Consider the following 18,391-nt stretch of genomic DNA (forward strand, 5'->3'; position numbering starts at 1 on the left):
TTTTGTTAAAATAAAGACAATAAGTACCGAAAAGTATCTAAATAATTTTGGTACCGGTACCAAAATATTGGTATCGGGACAACACTACTATATACACACATATATATACAAAACTCCAAACCAGTGAAGTTGTGTAATTCACTTGTGTAATTCGTAAATAAAAACAGAATACAATGATTTGCAAATCCTTTTCAACTTATAATCAATTGAATAGACCGCAAAGACAAGATATTTAATGTTCAAACTGAGAAACTTAATTTTCTTTTTCAAATAATCATTAACTTAGAATTAAATGGCAGCAACACATTGCAAAAAAGTTGGCACAGGGGCATTTTTACCACTGTGTTACATGGCCTTTCCTTTTAACAACACTTTTGGGAACTGAGAAGACCAATTTTTGAAGCTATTCAGGTGGAATTCTTTCCCATTCTTGCTTGATGTACAGCTTAAGTTGTTCAACAGTCCATTGTGGTATTTTAGGCTTCATATTGCGCCACACATTTTCAATGGGAGACACGTCTGCACTAAAGGCAGGCCAGTCTAGTACCCACACTCTCTTACTATGAAGCAATGCTGTTGTAACACGTGGCTTGGCATTGTCTTGCTGAAATAAGCAGGAGCGTCCATGATAACGTTGCTTGGATGGCAACATATGTTGCTCCAAAACCTGTTTGTACAATACCTTTCAGCATTAATGGGACCTTCACAGATGTGTAAGTTACCCGTGCCGTGGGCACTGATACACCACCATACCATCACAGATGCTGGCTTTTGAACTTTGTGCCTACAACAATCCGGATGTTTCTTTTCCTCTTTGGTCCGGACGACACAACGTCCACAGTTTCCAAAAACAATTGGAAATGTGGGCTCGTCAGAGCACAGAACACTTTTACACTTTGCATCAGTCCATCTTAGATGAGCTCGGGCCTAGTGAAGCCGGCGGCGTTTCTGGGTGTTGTTGATAAACGGCTTTCGCTTTGCATTATAGAGTTTTAACTTGCACTTACAAATGTAGTAACAAACTGTAGTTACTGACAGCGGTTTTCTAAACTGTGTTCCTGAGCTCATGTGGTGACATCCTTTACACACTGATGTCGTTTTTTGTTGCAGTACCGCCTGAGGGATCGAAGGTCACGGGCATTGAATGTTGGTTTTCAGCCTTGCTCCTTACGTGCAGTGATTGCTCCAGATTCTCTGAACCTTTTGATGATATTTAAGACCGTAGATGTTGAAATCTCTAAATTCCTTGCAATAGCTGGTTGAGAAATGTTGTTATTAAACATTTTGATCACACATTTGTTCACAAAGTGGTGACCCTTGCCCTATCCTTGTTTGTGAATGACTGAGCATTTCATGGAAGCTGCTTTAATACCCCATCATGGCACCCACTGTTCCCAATTTGCCTGTTCACCTGTGGGATGTTCCAAATAAGTGTTTGATGAGCATTCCTCAACTTTCTCAGTCTTTTTTTGCCACTTGTGCCAGCTTTTTTGAAACATGTTGCAGGCATCAAATTCCAAATGAGCTAATATTTACAAAAAATAAAGTTTTCCAGTTTGAACGTTAAGTATCTTGTCTTTGCAGTCTATTCAATTGAATATAGATTGAAAATGATTTGCAAGTCATTGTATTGTGATTTTATTTACGATTTACACAACGTGCCAACTTCACTGGTTTTGCGCACACACACACACACGCGCACACAATTTGTAAAAAATATTGGTATTAACTGTAATAGCGGTATACCGCCCAGCACTACAGTCCAGTGGAGTGTTCGATTGAGGCAGTGCTTTTTCGGACCTTAGAAGACCTCTTATGTCCAATTTGAAAGCCAGAGACGAAGAAAAGAAACACACAGACAGATGTAGAAATGTATCAATGACCGCAACGTTATTAAGTTCATTTTCATTCATCATTTGATTGATTAATGTATTGACTCGGCACAGTCCTACAATTTTATTAAATTGTTTAATGCCTGTGTACATCAAATGTAATGCTTTTTAATGCCATTTAAAGGCGTTAAGTTTGCAAAATTCAATTAATGACTTCCAATTGTTTTTAATGCTCCGCAAAAACCCGGAATTATCACCTACTGAAGTTCCAGGAATGGGTTTTACAGTGCAGCTGTGTCTGATTCAGCAGTTGATGTCATCACTCCCTTTCTGGTCAGCATATGCAATTGTGCAGGTGTGTCATACTATAGGACTGTTGAAATCATTGTGTGGGCCAACATTGTCCAGTCAGATATGAGCTGGTTCCAGCAAATAATGTCACCTAAGACAGATATCAGCAGTGTTCCCCATATATCAATTTGAGGCTTTTGACCTATGCTAATAAAATAAAGACTTGTTAATCAAACTGTCCGCGAATGTAGTTTGTAGTTGTAACTGCATGCAGCGGTTGGCGACATCACTTGGTTTCTTAACACACCTTTTGCACCAGATCTGCCACAGAGTAAGAAGAAGTAGCAGGAGGGCTCAGAAAGTACATTTTAAAGCACTAAATTAGTCTGACCTCTCAAATAATTTGCCTTCATCTATTTTTACTGGTACATTTGAAGTACCAGTTTCTATGCTCATCTTTAAAGGCCTACTGAAACCCACTACTACTGACCACGGAGTCTGATAGTTTATATATCAATGATGAAATCTTAACATTGCAACACATGCCAATATGGCCGGGTTAGATTAGTAAAGTGCAATTTTAAATTTCCCGCAAAATATCCTGCTGAAAACGTCTGGGTATGATGACGTTTGCGCGTGACGTCACGGATTGTAGCGGACATTTTGGGACAGCATTGTGGCCAGCTATTAAGTCGTCTGTTTTCATCGCAAAATTCCACAGTATTCTGGACATCTGTGTTGGTGAATCTTTTGCAATTTGTTTAATGAACAATGGAGATAGCAAAGAAGAAAGCTGTAGTTGGGAAGCGGTGTATTAGCGACCGGCTGCAGCAACACAAACACGTAGCGGCTACGTTGTAGCCGGTGTTTCATTGTTTACATTCCCAAACGATGACAGTCAAGCTTTACCATTGGCCTGTGGAGAACTGGGACAACATAGACTCTTCCAGGAGGACTTTGAGTTGGATACGCGCTACCGTGAGTATGCAGCTGCGGCTTCCAAACATTTGATCGCTTGCCCGTACGTGCGTGCCGCTATGTGCATGTCACGTACGTAACTTTGGGGAAATATATGTGCTGTATGAACTTTGGGGAGGTGAACGGTACTTTGGGCTGTGGGATTGAGTGTGTTGTGCGGGTGTTTGATTTGTATTGGCAGGTTATATGGACGGGAGGGGGGACGTGTTTGTTATGTGGGATTAGTTTGTGGCATATTAAATATAAGCCTGGTTGTGTTGTGGCTAATAGAGTATATATATGTCTTGTGTTTATTTATTGTTTTAGTCATTCCCAGCTGTATATCAGGTCCCACCCACCTTTCACAGCATCTTCCCTATCTGAATCACTTCCGCTGCCCTCTAATCCTTCACTCTCACTTTCCTCATCCACGAATCTTTCATCCTCGCTCAAATTAATGGGGAAATCGTCGCTTTCTCTGTCTGAATCGCTCTCGCTGTTTGTGGCCATGATTGTAAACAATGTGCAGATGTGAGGAGCTCCACAACCTGTGACGCTACGCTACTTCCGGTACAGGCAAGGCTTTTTTATCAGCGACCAAAAGTTGCGAACTTTATCGTCAATGTTCTCTACTAAATCCTTTCAGCAAAAATATGGCAATATCGCGAAATGATCAAGTATGACACATAGAATGGATCTGCTATCCCCGTTTAAATAAGAAAATCTCATTTCAGTAGGCCTTTAATGTGGCTGCTGGCCACAAGATGTGTGTCTCTCGTACATTAGCAGGTGATTGTGGGTATTTCAGCTTGTTTAGCTATGTGGGAATGTATATAGAAGAGAATGCTACATGCTAATAAGCTAGCACTATTAACTGTAAAGTTCTAGATCTGACAGATAAGTAAAACTCTCCGCTCCTATTTGTTGTTGTTGGTAATTTTTTAATGTGCTTAAATGACACTTGTTATTATCATCATCAGAGACATACAAAAAGATTGCAATTGTGATGAACTGCTTCGACTATTGGCTGTTAATACCAACAATGCAGTGAATTATAATTAATTGCAGGTCTACATGTCACTGACAGTTGTCCAAATTGTTATATATGGTTGTTTGATTATTGTATAGTAACGATCTTGCTTGTCAATGATTTGAATGAATGAGATCAATGCTGTCCTGAAATCATGTGATCTAAGGCTATTTATTATTGTTGTCTACTATCACTTTTACTCGGTATTAATGCCTTGTCATACAAAAAAGTTTTATTGTCAAAATACGGCTCCTTATATGTAGTTTAACCACATTTGAGAACATCCTGACAACTATTGACTTATTTCAGCGTCTATCTTTACTTAATATGCTTTTTTATGTTCTATGGTTATCATCACACTTCCCATTTGTCATCAGTGATACCCTTATGTGTTAGCTCTACAAAAACAGAAAATACTGGACTTCTGAGGCATTGATTCACCAGTAAATATTGTTTGAACTCCAAATTGTGTAATTTTCGACATCCACCTTATCTTTACTGCTTTAGAAGTGATGCTGTAATGGTAGCAATAGGACACAAAAGGGCACGTGATTTTGCAATGCATTGTCGGGCATTTTTGTTGCTCAAAGCTTTTGTTTACATGTCTGTACTGTAACCGTGGTAATGTGAGAGAGAGCAACAAACTGGGTTAAAATGGATTGTGATAATAAATCAAGGACCCTACCGAGACAAACTGTATCCTACTCTAAAGGCCTCAAAAATAGATACAATTGATTATATTAATATATCTGAGCACTTCCAATGGACAAGAGATTCGAGTAAGCTGCCGTATACAAGTGGAGAATTTCAGAATGCAAAATCTGTTAAAACTCATTGTTCTCCGTTCAAATTGCGCGTAATCTACGGCTTTCAATCTCTTGTGTCTCCGAGATGGAGGGGGGATGCCCAGTCTAATTTCACAAGCAGGTTTCCCTGAAAAAAAAACAAGCCGTTACTATTTTTAAATACTTTGGTCCCTGAGCTACTTCTCTGAAAATAATAGTCAAAGTAAACAGACAACATGCTTTTTCCAAAATATTGTACCTTGCTGGTAGCCCACAGCTAGCTTTGCTAACGCCAACAGCCTACTTACTAAATGCTATGTGTAAAACTGAATAAAACTTGCTTAACTTCAAACTTACCAGTCTGAAAATGCAGTGAACATACTAACATGCACCAGGTGATGGCGTTAAAAGTGATGTTTGATCATCTAATGGCTGCTACGTAGGCAATTCCCAATCTCTTTATTATTAGCTCACTAATCAGAGTTCCTTTCAAGCTGGTATTGAGAAAAATCCCCCTCAATCGTTTAGTTTTTTCCTGAAGCGATCAGGGCGACGATTGTGGCAGTTAATGATGCCGCACGTTCACGCCATGTTTTGAATTTGTAAAAAAAAGAAAAGAAAAAAAGAACAGAACTTTAGCACAGTCTTGCATTCAGCCGTGTAAATAATTCTATGTAGAGGCCCACAAAACCCACAATGCATTGCGTTTACTACATCACACGTTCAGCTCTATAATCTTTTGGTATGCCTCTTAAAGGCCTACTGAAATTATTTTTTTAATTTAAACGAGAATAGCAGATCCATTCTATGTGTCATACTTGATCATTTCGCGATATTGCCATATTTTTGCTGAAAGGATTTAGTAGAGAAAATCGACGATAAAGTTCGCAACTTTTGCTCGCTGATAAAAAAAAGCCTTGCCTGTACCGGAAGTAGCGTGACGTCACAGGAGCTAGTATTCCTCACAATTCCCCATTGTTTACAATGGAGCGAGAGAGATTCGGACCGAGAAAGTGATGATTACCCCATTAATTTGAGCGAGGATGAAAGATTCGTAGATGAGGAACGTTACAGTGAAGGACTTGAGAGACAGTGATGGACGTATCTTTTTTCGCTCTGACCGTAACTTAGGTAGGTACAAGCTGGCTCATTGGATTCCACACTTTCCTTTTTTTATTGTGGATCACGGATTTGTATTTTAAACCACCTCGGATACTATATCCTCTTGAAAATGAGAGTCGAGAACGCGAAATGGACATTCAGTGCCTTTTATCTCCACGACAATACATCGGCGAAATGCTTTAGCTACGAGCTAACGTGATAGCATCGTGCTTTAACTGCATATAGAAACAAAAAAATAAACCCCTGACTGGAAGGATAGATAGAAAATCAACAATACTATTAAACTGTGGACATGTAAATACACGGTTAATGCTTTCCAGGCTGGCGAAGGTTAACAATGCTGTGCTAACGACGCCATTGAAGCTAACTTAGCAACTTAGCAACGGGACCTCACAGAGCTATGCTAAAAACATTAGCTCTCCACCTACGCCAGCCAGCCCTCATCTACTCATCAACACCCGTGCTCACCTGCGTTCCAGCGATCGGCAGAAGTACGAAGGACTTCACCCGATGCGTTTGGCGGCCCGGAGACGTAGGAAGTCAAGGTGAGGTCGGCAGCTAGCGCTCCAACAAAGTCCTCCTGGTTGTGTTGCTGTAGTCCGCTGCTAATACACCGATCCCACCTACAACTGTCTTCTTTGCAGCCTTCATTGTTCATTAAACAAATTGCAAAAGATGTCCAGAATACTGTGGAATTATGAAATGAAAACAGAGCTTTTTGTATAGGATTCTACGGGTACCATAACTTCCGTTACTCTGACTTCGTCACGCGCATACGTCATCATACCGCGACGTTTCAGCCGGATATTTCCCGGGAAGTTTTAAATGTCACTTTATAAGTTAACCCGGCCGTATTGGCATGTGTTGCAATGTTAAGATTTCATCATTGATATATAAACTATCAGACTGCGTGGTCGGTAGTAGTGGGTTTCAGTAGGCCTTTAAGCAATAGAAAGGCAATGCACCTATAGCAGTGACTCTCAAACTGTGGTACATGAACCACTTGTGGTACACAGGCTCTATCTAGTGTTATGCCAAAAAAAATCACTTGATTAAAGTACAGTGTTTTATTTTTCAATATTTAAACAGTGTTTCTGTTTAAAACTGTGTGTAATGTTATAGTGGCCAAAAATATTAAATATACTTGTTAAATAGTACCTCTGCCTTGCTTTTAATGAATACCTAAGTATTCATTAAAAGCAAGCCTACCACACTACTGTATTTTAATGCTGGTCATTATTCTGGTATTATTCTGGTACTTGGAGAGCTAAGTTTTTTCTGTAGTAGTACTTGGAGAAAAAAAGTTTGACAACCGCGGATCTATAGCACATCACAGCAATGTCTACCACACCATGCAAATATTTCCCTAAGAGGTTGTGAGCAGAATGCTGGAATGGCATCAGATGTCACAATTGCAGTTTCCGTTTCTTAATGCCCCTGTGAAAGAAATAATTCATCCCTGCACATGCACCATGTTGCTTTGCAGTTAAAGGCCTACTGAAATGAATTTTTTTTATTTAAACGGGGATAGCAGATCCATTCTATGTGTCATACTTGATCATTTCGCGATATTGCCATATTTTTGCTGAAAGGATTTAGTATAGAACGACGACGATAAAGATTGCAACTTTTGGTATCTGATAAAAAAAAGGCTTGCACCTACCGGAAGTAGCGTGACGTAGTCAGTTGAACATATACGCAAAGTTCCCTATTGTTTACAATGATGGCCGCATGAAGTGAGAGAGATTCGGACCGAGAAAGCGACAATTTCCCCATTAATTTGAGCGAGGATGAAAGATTTGTGGATGAGTAAAGTGCAAGTGAAGGACTAGTGGGGAGTTGAAGCTATTCAGATAGGGAAGATGCTGTGAGAGCCGGGGGTGACCTGATATTCAGCTGGGAATGACTACAACAGTAAATAAACACAAGACATATATATACTCTATTAGCCACAACACAACCAGGCTTATATTTAATATGCCACAAATTAATCCTGCATAAAAACACCTGCGTGTTTGTTATGCTAGCTCCTAGCTCAGCTCCTCTGCTAGCTCCTAGCTCCATAGAACACGCCAATACAATTCAAACACCTGATCAACACACACAATCACTCAGCCCAAAAGACCGTTTACCTAAACCAAGGTTCATAAAGCTTATATATTTTTTAAAAGTTACGTACGTGACGCGCACATACGGTCAAGTTATCGAATGTTTAGCAGCCAAGGCTGCATACTCACGGTACCTGATATTCAGCTGGGAATGACTACAACAGTAAATAAACACAAGACATATATATACTCTATTAGCCACAACACAACCAGGCTTATATTTAATATGCCACAAATTAATCCTGCATAATAACACCTGCGTGTTTGTTATGCTAGCTCCTAGCTCCTCTGCTAGCTCCTAGCTCCATAGAACACGCCAATACAATTCAAACACATGATCAACACACACAATCACTCAGCCCAAAAGACCGTTTACCTAACCCAAGGTTCAAAAAGCTTATATATTTTTAAAAAGTTACGTACGTGACGCGCACATACGGTCAAGTTATCGAATGTTTAGCAGCCAAGGCTGCATACTCACGGTACCTGATATTCAGCTGGGAATGACTACAACAGTAAATAAACACAAGACATATATATACTCTATTAGCCACAACACAACCAGGCTTATATTTAATATGCCACAAATTAATCCTGCATAATAACACCTGCGTGTTTGTTATGCTAGCTCCTAGCTCCTCTGCTAGCTCCTAGCTCCATAGAACACGCCAATACAATTCAAACACATGATCAACACACACAATCACTCAGCCCAAAAGACCGTTCACCTAACCCAAGGTTCATAAAGCTTATATATTTTAAAAAAGTTACGTACATACGCAAAAAAAAGCCAAAGCTGCATACTCACAGTAGCACGTCTGCGTCTTTGTCATCCAAATCAAAGTAATCCTGGTAAGAGTCTGTGTTGTCCCAGTTCTCTACAGGCGTCTGTGTATCCAAGTCAAATGTCCTCCTGGTTAGAGTCTCTGTTATCCGAGTTCTTCCATCTTGACTGCATCTTCCGGGAATGTAAACAAAGAAGCGCCGGCTGTGTACTGTTGTGGCTGACTACGTTCGAAAAATACGTCCATTTCGCACCGACAACTTTCTTCTTTGCTTGCTCAGCTTCCTTCTTCATAATGCAATGAACATGATTGAAACAGATTCACGAACACAGATGTCCAGAATACTGTGGAATTATGAAATGAAAACAGAGCTTTTTCGTATTGGCTTCAATGTGGAAGGCATACCCGTGTTCGCCGGTCTACGTCACGCGCATACGTCATCCTCAGAGGCGTTTCGAACCGGAAGTTTAGCGGCAAATTTAAAATGTCACTTTATAAGTTAACCCGGCCGTATTGGCATGTGTTATAATGTTAAGATTTCATCATTGATATATAAACTATCAGACTGCGTGGTCGGTAGTAGTGGGTTTCAGTAGGCCTTTAATTCTAACAACATAATTTTTAGCTGATATGTCTGCACGAGACTGCTCTAACAAGGCGCTTAAGAATAAAAAATAAAAAAAACTATACCATACATTCGACCCGTCGCTGGGAACTGCAGGAAAACTTTCAGGGGTGAGTGTTGGTGTCACTACGTACCCAAACGTGGGTCAAATCTCCAAGCAGGCACATGGTCATTTTCCTTCAGGCCACTGTCCGCGGGCAGTGGGATGGAAACGGTGATTGGTTCATTCACCTGCAGCTTGGTTCCATCGCTGTCCAATAGGTGGACGGAGACGGCCGCCACAGAAGTCAAATCTGACGGCTTCTCAAAACCTGTAAAGGAGAGATACCAGGAGGGTGAGACAGACAGGAAAGAAAACAAGGGAAGGGCAGGAAAGAAGGCGGAAAGTGGAAAAAAAAGGGAAGTTGGAAGTGCCACAAAGCGAAGCTGCCTGCATGCAGGAATCGGGGGGGTCTTTAAAGGGCACTCATATACACACCAAGATGTGGTGGGGATGCATGCAGCCATGTGAAACGTGTGCTGCATGCACACACACACGCACACATAAGTTAGTGTATAGAACCTTTATTTAACCAGATAAGAAAACCCATTGAGATCAAGATCTCTTTCACAAGGGTGACCTGGCCAAGAGGTCAACAGCACATGTCACAGAGCAGTTTCAAAAATAATACATTAAGACATACATTTTAAAATACATAAGAGTTCTGTAAAACAACAGAGATTTACATCTTTAAAAACACAGGCACTGTTTGTCCCTCAGGACAGAACGGAAGGCTCCAGTGTTTCAGAGGGTCCTGTAGAAAGAGGCCGGCTTAGGGTAGTGTCTGCCTTTTTGATGTCCCACTACCTCTCTTCTGCTGCACCCACCCCCACCACTCCCACTCAACAGCCCTCCACGCCGTCTATACCTGTCAACATTTGCGTTTCAAATAAAGTGAAACTTAATGGAAAAATACAAAAAATTCAGCCTCACCTGTGCCATTTCCGCCTTGGACCTGCAGGTAGGGAAAGTGGTGGATGTGCAAGGGGGAGTCGGCCACAGTGAGCAAAGCAGTCAAATTGGCGTAGGACGTGTTCAAAGGAAGACTCAAAGCTCGGCGCTGGAAATAAACACTGGGCTGTCGCTTGAAACCTTGCGGGTAGACAGAGATATACTAGTTGTCAGACGCTTACAAACATCCTGGGATTTGGAAACATTTTGAAACAACAGTTTTTGATACAGTGGAATTCTTTAGGTCAACATTCCTCAGATTGGCTGACTAACAAAAGCAGTTGTTGATAAAACCCTCAAAAATAGCTTAGACCATGTTGATTGCTTTTGTGTCACCCTACTTTGTGATAACGAAAATATTTTAACAAAGTACTTCCACACATCGACATATACAGACCCATTTTTCATAAAAATGACTCAAATTTTATGTCAACAAAAGCAGTCAAACATGTATGTCGATGGAGGCGTGGTGTTAACCTGACTCTCGCCTGATCCTTGTAGTTCGCGGAGCTCCACACAAGAATCTGGGAGTTCTCAATAGGAGATGTATTTCAGAAGGCAAGGCCTTGTAAAAAATCATTGTATGTGATGGGATAAACCACTTGTCCGTTATCTTGAATGACGTGATACTAACCTGCTCAGTGGCCTAGTGGTTAGAGTGTCCGCTCTGAGATCGGTAGGTCGTGAGTTCAAACCCCGGCCGAGTCATACCAAAGACTATAAAAATGGGACCCATTACCTCCCAGCTTAGCACTCAGCATCAAGGGTATGAATTGGGGTTAAATCACCAAAAATGATTCCCGGGCACGGCCACCACTGCTGCTGACTGCTCCCCTCACCTCCCAGAGGGTGATCAAGGGTGATGGTTCAAATGCAGAGAATAATTTCGCCACACCTAGTGTGTGTGTGACAATCATGGGTATTTTAAAGGCCTACTGAAACCCACTACTACCGACCACGCAGTCTGATAGTTTATATATCAATGATGAAATCTTAACATTATAACACATGCCAATACGGCCGGGTTAACTTATAAAGTGACATTTTAAATTTGCCGCTAAACTTCCGGTTCGAAATGCCTCTGAGGATGACGTATGCGCGTGACGTAGACCGGCGAACACGGGTATGCCTTCCACATTGAAGCCAATACGAAAAAGCTCTGTTTTCATTTCATAATTCCACAGTATTCTGGACATCTGTGTTCGTGAATCTGTTTCAATCATGTTCATTGCATTATGGAGAAGGAAGCCGAGCAAGCAAAGAAGAAAGTTGTCGGTGCGAAATGGACGTATTTTTCGAACGTAGTCAGCCACAACAGTACACAGCCGGCGCTTCTTTGTTTACATTCCCGAAAGATGCAGTCAAGATGGAAGAACTCGGATAACAGAGACTCTAACCAGGAGGGCTTTTGACTTGGATACACAGACGCCTGTAGAGAACTGGGACAACACAGACTCTTACCAGGATTACTTTGATTTGGATGACAAAGACGCAGACGTGCTACTGTGAGTATGCAGCTTTGGCTTTTTTTTGCGTATGTACGTAACTTTTTTAAAATATATAAGCTTTATGAACCTTGGGTTAGGTGAACGGTCTTTTGGGCTGAGTGATTGTGTGTGTTGATCATGTGTTTGAACTGTATTGGCGTGTTCTATGGAGCTAGGAGCTAGCAGAGGAGCTAGGAGTTAGCATAACACGTACCGTACCGTACGTGCGCGCGCGTCACGTACGTAACTTTTTAAAAATATATAAGCTTTATGAACCTTGGGTTAGGTAAACGGTCTTTTGGGCTGAGTGATTGTGTGTGTTGATCAGGTGTTTGAATTGTATTGGCGTGTTCTATGGAGCTAGGAGCTAGCAGAGGAGCTAGGAGCTAGCATAACAAACACGCAGGTGTTTTTATGCAGGATTAATTTGTGGCATATTAAATATAAGCCTGGTTGTGTTGTGGCTAATAGAGTATATATATGTCTTGTGTTTATTTATTGTTGTAGTCATTCCCAGCTGAATATCAGGTCACCCCCGGCTCTCACAGCATCTTCCCTATCTGAATAGCTTCAACTCCCCACTAGTCCTTCACTTGCACTTTACTCATCCACAAATCTTTCATCCTCGCTCAAATTAATGGGGAAATTGTCGTTTTCTCGGTCCGAATCTCTCTCACTTCATGCGGCCATCATTGTAAACAATAGGGAACTTTGCGTATATGTTCAACTGACTACGTCACGCTACTTCCGGTAGGTGCAAGCCTTTTTTTTATCAGATACCAAAAGTTGCAATCTTTATCGTTGTTGTTCTATACTAAATCCTTTCAGCAAAAATATGGCAATATCGCGAAATGATCAAGTATGACACATAGAATAGATCTGCTATGCCCGTTTAAATAAAAAAAATTCATTTCAGTAGGCCTTTAACTTAACTTCAACCACTCACATCGACATCAACCCGTGACGCTGATGAGAGCGACGCTGGGAAATCCAAACCCGGTCGGAAGAAGAGCCAAAACATCCTTGCCATCAATAAATGCCTTCAAAACCGTTCTCTGTTAATCTTTTAAAGAATTAATATTCGATAGATTCGACAAAACAGTTGCAATAGCAGAATCAATGTCAGCACACGACGCAGCGAGGGCTGCGTGCCGCCATTGTTGTTTGAATCAAACAGTCGCTTTGGCGCTACGTCACATCTATGAAATCCCGCCCGGCAATCCTGATTGGTTCATTATTTTTTGCTATGTGGAAGGAGTTTGCAATGCCTTCGAGCCCAGACACTTGTGTGGAGCTCAGCGAACTACAAGGGTCTGGCGAGAGTCAGGTTGGCGTGGTGTAAGCGGTAAGTAATAATAAAAACACACATCAGTGTGTGAATGGGTGAATGTGGAAATACTGTCAAAGCGCTTTGAGTACCTTGAAGGTAGAAAAGCGCTATACAAGTATAACCCATTTATCATTTATTTATTTATTACCACGGACCAGGATTAGAAATAGCGACTTTGGCGAGTTATCGACCTAAACTGTACTTCTTATTTAAGGCATCAGGTTTTCTATTCAATTCCATGTATTCAGATAGGCTCCAGCGACCCCCCGCGACCCCGAAAGGGACAAGCGGTAGAAAATGGATGGATGGATGGATGTATATAGCACATTTAAAACCAACCCCATAACCAATGTGCTGTACAGACATAGTCTCTCATTAAAAGTGATTTAAATCCTGTCAGACTTGCAATTCATCACAGCAGGGTGAATAAAATACTACAACATTGTGTCTTAAAAAGGAGTGTTAAAAAGATATCACTTAAAATTATGAAAAAAATATATAGATTTTCTTTACTTGCACTTATTTGTTAATCCACATTGACGATGGGAGTTTCTGTATATCAGCAGTGTGTGCATTTTGGTAAGAATATGGTAGTATCAGAGGAGAGAAACATCTCAATTTGAATGCCCTTCAGGTTTTTATTATTATTTTGAATTATACCCAACATTTGTGAATTAGTGTAAAATACCCCATGTTGCACAAAGATCAAGTGTCAAATCACCGTACTGATATCTCCACAAGTCCATGTTGCTTTTTTTTTTAGCTTCATGTTATGTGAAAACAATGTGGCCTTGTGGGTAATTGGTGCATGTGGCATTACAATACAGCCAAGTCAACAAAAAAACAATAACATTACAGTGTAATATGCAACAGAGAGTAAGGTTTGGGGGCTGTCTTTAAATAGTCAAAGATTCAACAACGCAGGAAAAAAACTTTTTTTTTTTAATAGGTAGTGTTCAACCGTTTTGCAAGCCAATACAAATGAATGTATTCAAAAATTGCGTTAAGCCATTATAAAACCTGACGCTATCTCTGGCATGTATTTAGGGACTATCAATAAGGTTCCATAAATAGGAGAAATAGTACACTGTTGGGCTTGGCAAAGTGATATCATCGTGGCCTGAATGCACATTCCTGAGCTGTGAGGACACACACCCAGCTGTGTATAAGCATTTTAGTAGTTTGGGTGATAATTCAATAATGTATGTGATATTCAGCCATAAATAAGAGTGGAGGTTGTCGTCTGCAGCTTTGTATGAAAGGAAGACTATCGTTTTCTTTGTCCGTCCCCTTTCTTAACTCTTCATGCTTTTCCCCCTCCACTTTTCTCTCACCTCTTGTTCCTCCTCCAGTGAGACACTTCTACCCATCCCCCAACAAACCTTTCTCAAAATGCTCTCGCCATATCCCCACTTTTCAGCACAGACTGGATCAACTACCCCCTCCAGCCACTTTTTCAATTCATTCTTTTCACCCTGCCTGTGCCACACACCAAGGTTGATGTCTCCCCAGGGCACGCATCATCCAGACAAACATTTAGAAGTGTGTCAGACAGGACATAAACCATCCTGCGGCCAGGGTATACTCAACAGTTTACATGTTAATGGCCTCTGCATATTTATTGTGTTTCACTGAAGCTCACGCTTTAACTGACTTCCTTGGCAGTCAAAAAAAATAAATCCCACAAAAGACTCGGCAGAAAAAAAGGCAAAACATTTAATTGGGAACGTCCTTCCTAAACGGAATCAGGCACATGGTATTAAAAAAAGAGGTTGACCGACAAAGCTGTTATTTGGATTCAAGCACATATTCATATTTGCAATACAGGGCAGTACTTGTCTTGGAAAAAGACACAGTAATTCATACTTGTTTGTGTTTTGACAATGACCTATAGAACATTTTTGTGAGGGCTGTCGGAAATAATGTGGCAGTAACTATATGTATTAAATTAAATGCATTACAAATTTTGACATAGCACATTCTGAAAAGCCACACCTCCGTTATGATGGTGGATATGTAATTCCTGCAACAATTTCGTTTAGCATTACCCCAGGCTGCAAAAACATGGCTGCCTGTAAGATCCATAAACACCTCTTAAGATGGGATCGTATTAGGGCTGCAACAACTAATCGATTAAATCGATTAAAATCGATTATAAAAATAGTTGCAGATTAATTTAGTCATCGATTCGTTGGATCTATGCTATGCGCATGCGCTGAGGCTACGTTTTATTTTTGTTTTTTTTAACCTTTATTTATAAACTGCAACATTTACAAACAGCCGAGAAACAATAATCAAAATAATAGGGGTGTAACGGTACGTATATTTGTATCGAACCGTTTCGGTACGGGGGTTTCGGTTCAGTGCGGAGGTGTACCGAACGAGTTTCCACACGGACATATTAAGTAGCGTACTGCACGTTGTGTAAACAATACTCAAAATGCCGGACATTTGAGGCATTTAAGAAACTCTGCCCGGACAGCCCCGCAAAAGAGGACATATCCGGTGAAAAGAGGACGTGTGGTCAGTCTATCGTAGCCCGTTAGCTGTTAGCATGCTAGCAAAAGAGGACATCTCCGGTGAAACCAATCACTGCTAGCATGCTACCAGCGACCGGGCTAGGTCCTGACCATACGTCCTCTTTTCACCGGACATGTCCTCTTTTGCGGGGCTGTCCGGGCGGTGTTTCTTAAATGCCTCAAATGTCCGTCATTTTTAGTTAGGGTTGCGTGTATTTTCAATGTACGTTCAGGGTTAAGAAGATTAAAAACAAAACAAATTGTGTGCGCAGCAGCATTCGTGAGGGAGGGAGAGAGACAGAGAGAGCGAGAGAGTTGTGATAAACGCGCATGACTCTGCTTTTTATCGATAGATTTATCTGATTTAATTTTTTATTATCTATAGCAGGCGTGTCAAAAGTGTGCATTTTTGTAACATTTTCCTTGTTTTATTTGGAAAGTTGAAAGAACATGGCGCCAGTATGCTGTTTTTTTCCAATAAAATACTGGAAAGGATAGAAATGTAGTTTGTCTATTTTATCCGATTATTAAGCGATTAATCGAAGTAATAATCGACAGATTAGTCGATTATCAAATTAATCGTTAGTTGCAGCCCTAGATCCTATTATGCAAAACCTACTTTTCTTACTTGTTCGTACCTGTTTGTGTGTATTGGGACTCCCCATCAGTCCCAAAAATTGAAAAACAAGGTATGGTGGCGATATTTAGTAACGTCAACGAATATTTCTTTTTATGTGTTAGTTTATGGGCTAAACTATATCAGGATATGACTTTTGATCTATATCGCCCAGTCCTACAGTTTCGGGATGTTCTCTATGTTAAATTCAGCGTTACAGTGAGCCTTATGATGGCATTGTGTTTGTATGTATGAGGGCACACGTCTACCTTGTTTCAGTGAATAATGAGATTGTGATATTCAAGACATTTTATATTGTACAAACATTTTTCTCCGCTACAAAAAAATTCTAAGTGTACAGCACGGTACAAAAAAAGTATCAGAGGCAAAAATAGGTGATTTTTTTTTTTTACATACATTAACACAAGTATAACATAATGAAAAACTAAAAATAAGTAATAAATAATACATATTGAGCACTAACGATTGCACTGCGAGCTTCGAGCTAGCAATTAGCACGCGGTTATCAGCCAGCAATTAAGGCAGTGTCCACATGAAATCGGATACTTTAGAAAAAACTTATCTAGGTCTGAAACAATCGCCATCCATATAGTATAGATTTGAAACTGTCTACACATAAATGCATACACCACTTGTTACACACATTTTGTCCCATCAAAAGTTTGGAAAAGCAGCCACAGCTGATTTGGTGGCATTACGCCTCTGTTATTATCCATCCAATCCTTTTTCTACTGCTTGTCCCTCACGGGGTCGCGGGGTTACTAAATGAACAATAACACATACATTATCTTTAAAATCAACACACATATACACAGAGCCCAGGAAACATTATGAAGATGTTTTAAAGTGCCTGATGCGCGCACATACCCATGTGAGCTGCTTTCAAATTCAGTACTAGTGGAATTACATTTAATCTTCAACATGGTGATTTATTACATGCGCAGTGAAGTGTATTAAGTTTAAAATCAGCGAACACGAATAAGAAACATTATAAAGATTTTTTTTAAGTGCCTAAAGAGCGCATGTGCGTCACAAAATGAAACCAACTCTCTTGGAATTATAATGCATTTTGGGCCTGGTTTACCCAGGTTTATGTATCTAACACATGTGCAAACTTGATAGCACACGCAAAGCTGATTTCTTAAACGTGTGTAAAGTGGATTGTGTCTGTTAGGTGAGCACAATTAGGCGTGCAATCCATTTTGAGTCTCTGACTTCATTAATATGCTAAATATATGCTGATCGTCAAAACGCCTGCAATATTGGGGGAGAAAATGCCATTATAATAATTTAGCATGAGCAATCTGATTCATCAACACTCAACACGGCTTTGAGAGCACTATTTTGTGTTTTATTTAGCACATGTCAGAAGGACGTGCAAACTGACAGTTCCCCAAACGGTTGCAGGATCAGTGCTAGTACTGCAGACAGACGATGTACAGACGGGAATCCTCCATCAGACGTGTGTGCGCCGACATTTTGGACGGTCGGAAATAAAAAAAATATTAGACATATTGTCTATTCAGCACGTTCCTTTTATAATTTTATTACTGCTGGATGACTTATGGAGCGGATTAAAATAAATTAAAGTGATGCGTTTTGGTGTCTGCTGGCAATTTTTTTAATGTTCGTTTTTTGAAATATATTACTATAATATGTCGCCCAACTGCACTGGTGATGTAGAGTGATCCACAGCCTTTCGCACATAATTAGGTGTCAGTGTGTATATGTTTCTGTTGTCTAGATTGCGGTGAAGAAATTGTGTTACAGATTATAGATGTGTGCTGCTGGTTCAACAATCTTAAAACATTAAAAAGCATTTAATGAATTATGTGAACATTAACACCTTAAATGGCATTATAAAGCATTAAATTCGATATTCAGGTGCATTA

The 18,391-nt window shown here is 40.3% G+C and overlaps 1 protein-coding gene across 2 annotated transcripts in view; it reads right to left on the reverse strand.

Moving 5' to 3' along the window:
• Positions 1-18,391, reverse strand: part of fam171a1 (family with sequence similarity 171 member A1) — a 73,333-nt gene that overhangs the window by 17,723 nt on the left and 37,219 nt on the right. For both annotated transcript variants that reach the window (XM_062062826.1, XM_062062828.1), the window contains exons 4-5: positions 10,509-10,667; positions 9,670-9,846 (exon numbers count right to left, since the gene is read on the reverse strand). In XM_062062826.1, the coding sequence (XP_061918810.1) occupies positions 9,670-9,846; positions 10,509-10,667 (336 nt within the window). The remainder of the gene's footprint in view (positions 1-9,669; positions 9,847-10,508; positions 10,668-18,391) is intronic.

Source organism: Entelurus aequoreus, linkage group LG11 (genome assembly GCF_033978785.1).
Source record: "Entelurus aequoreus isolate RoL-2023_Sb linkage group LG11, RoL_Eaeq_v1.1, whole genome shotgun sequence".
Taxonomy (NCBI): Eukaryota; Metazoa; Chordata; class Actinopteri; order Syngnathiformes; family Syngnathidae; genus Entelurus; species Entelurus aequoreus.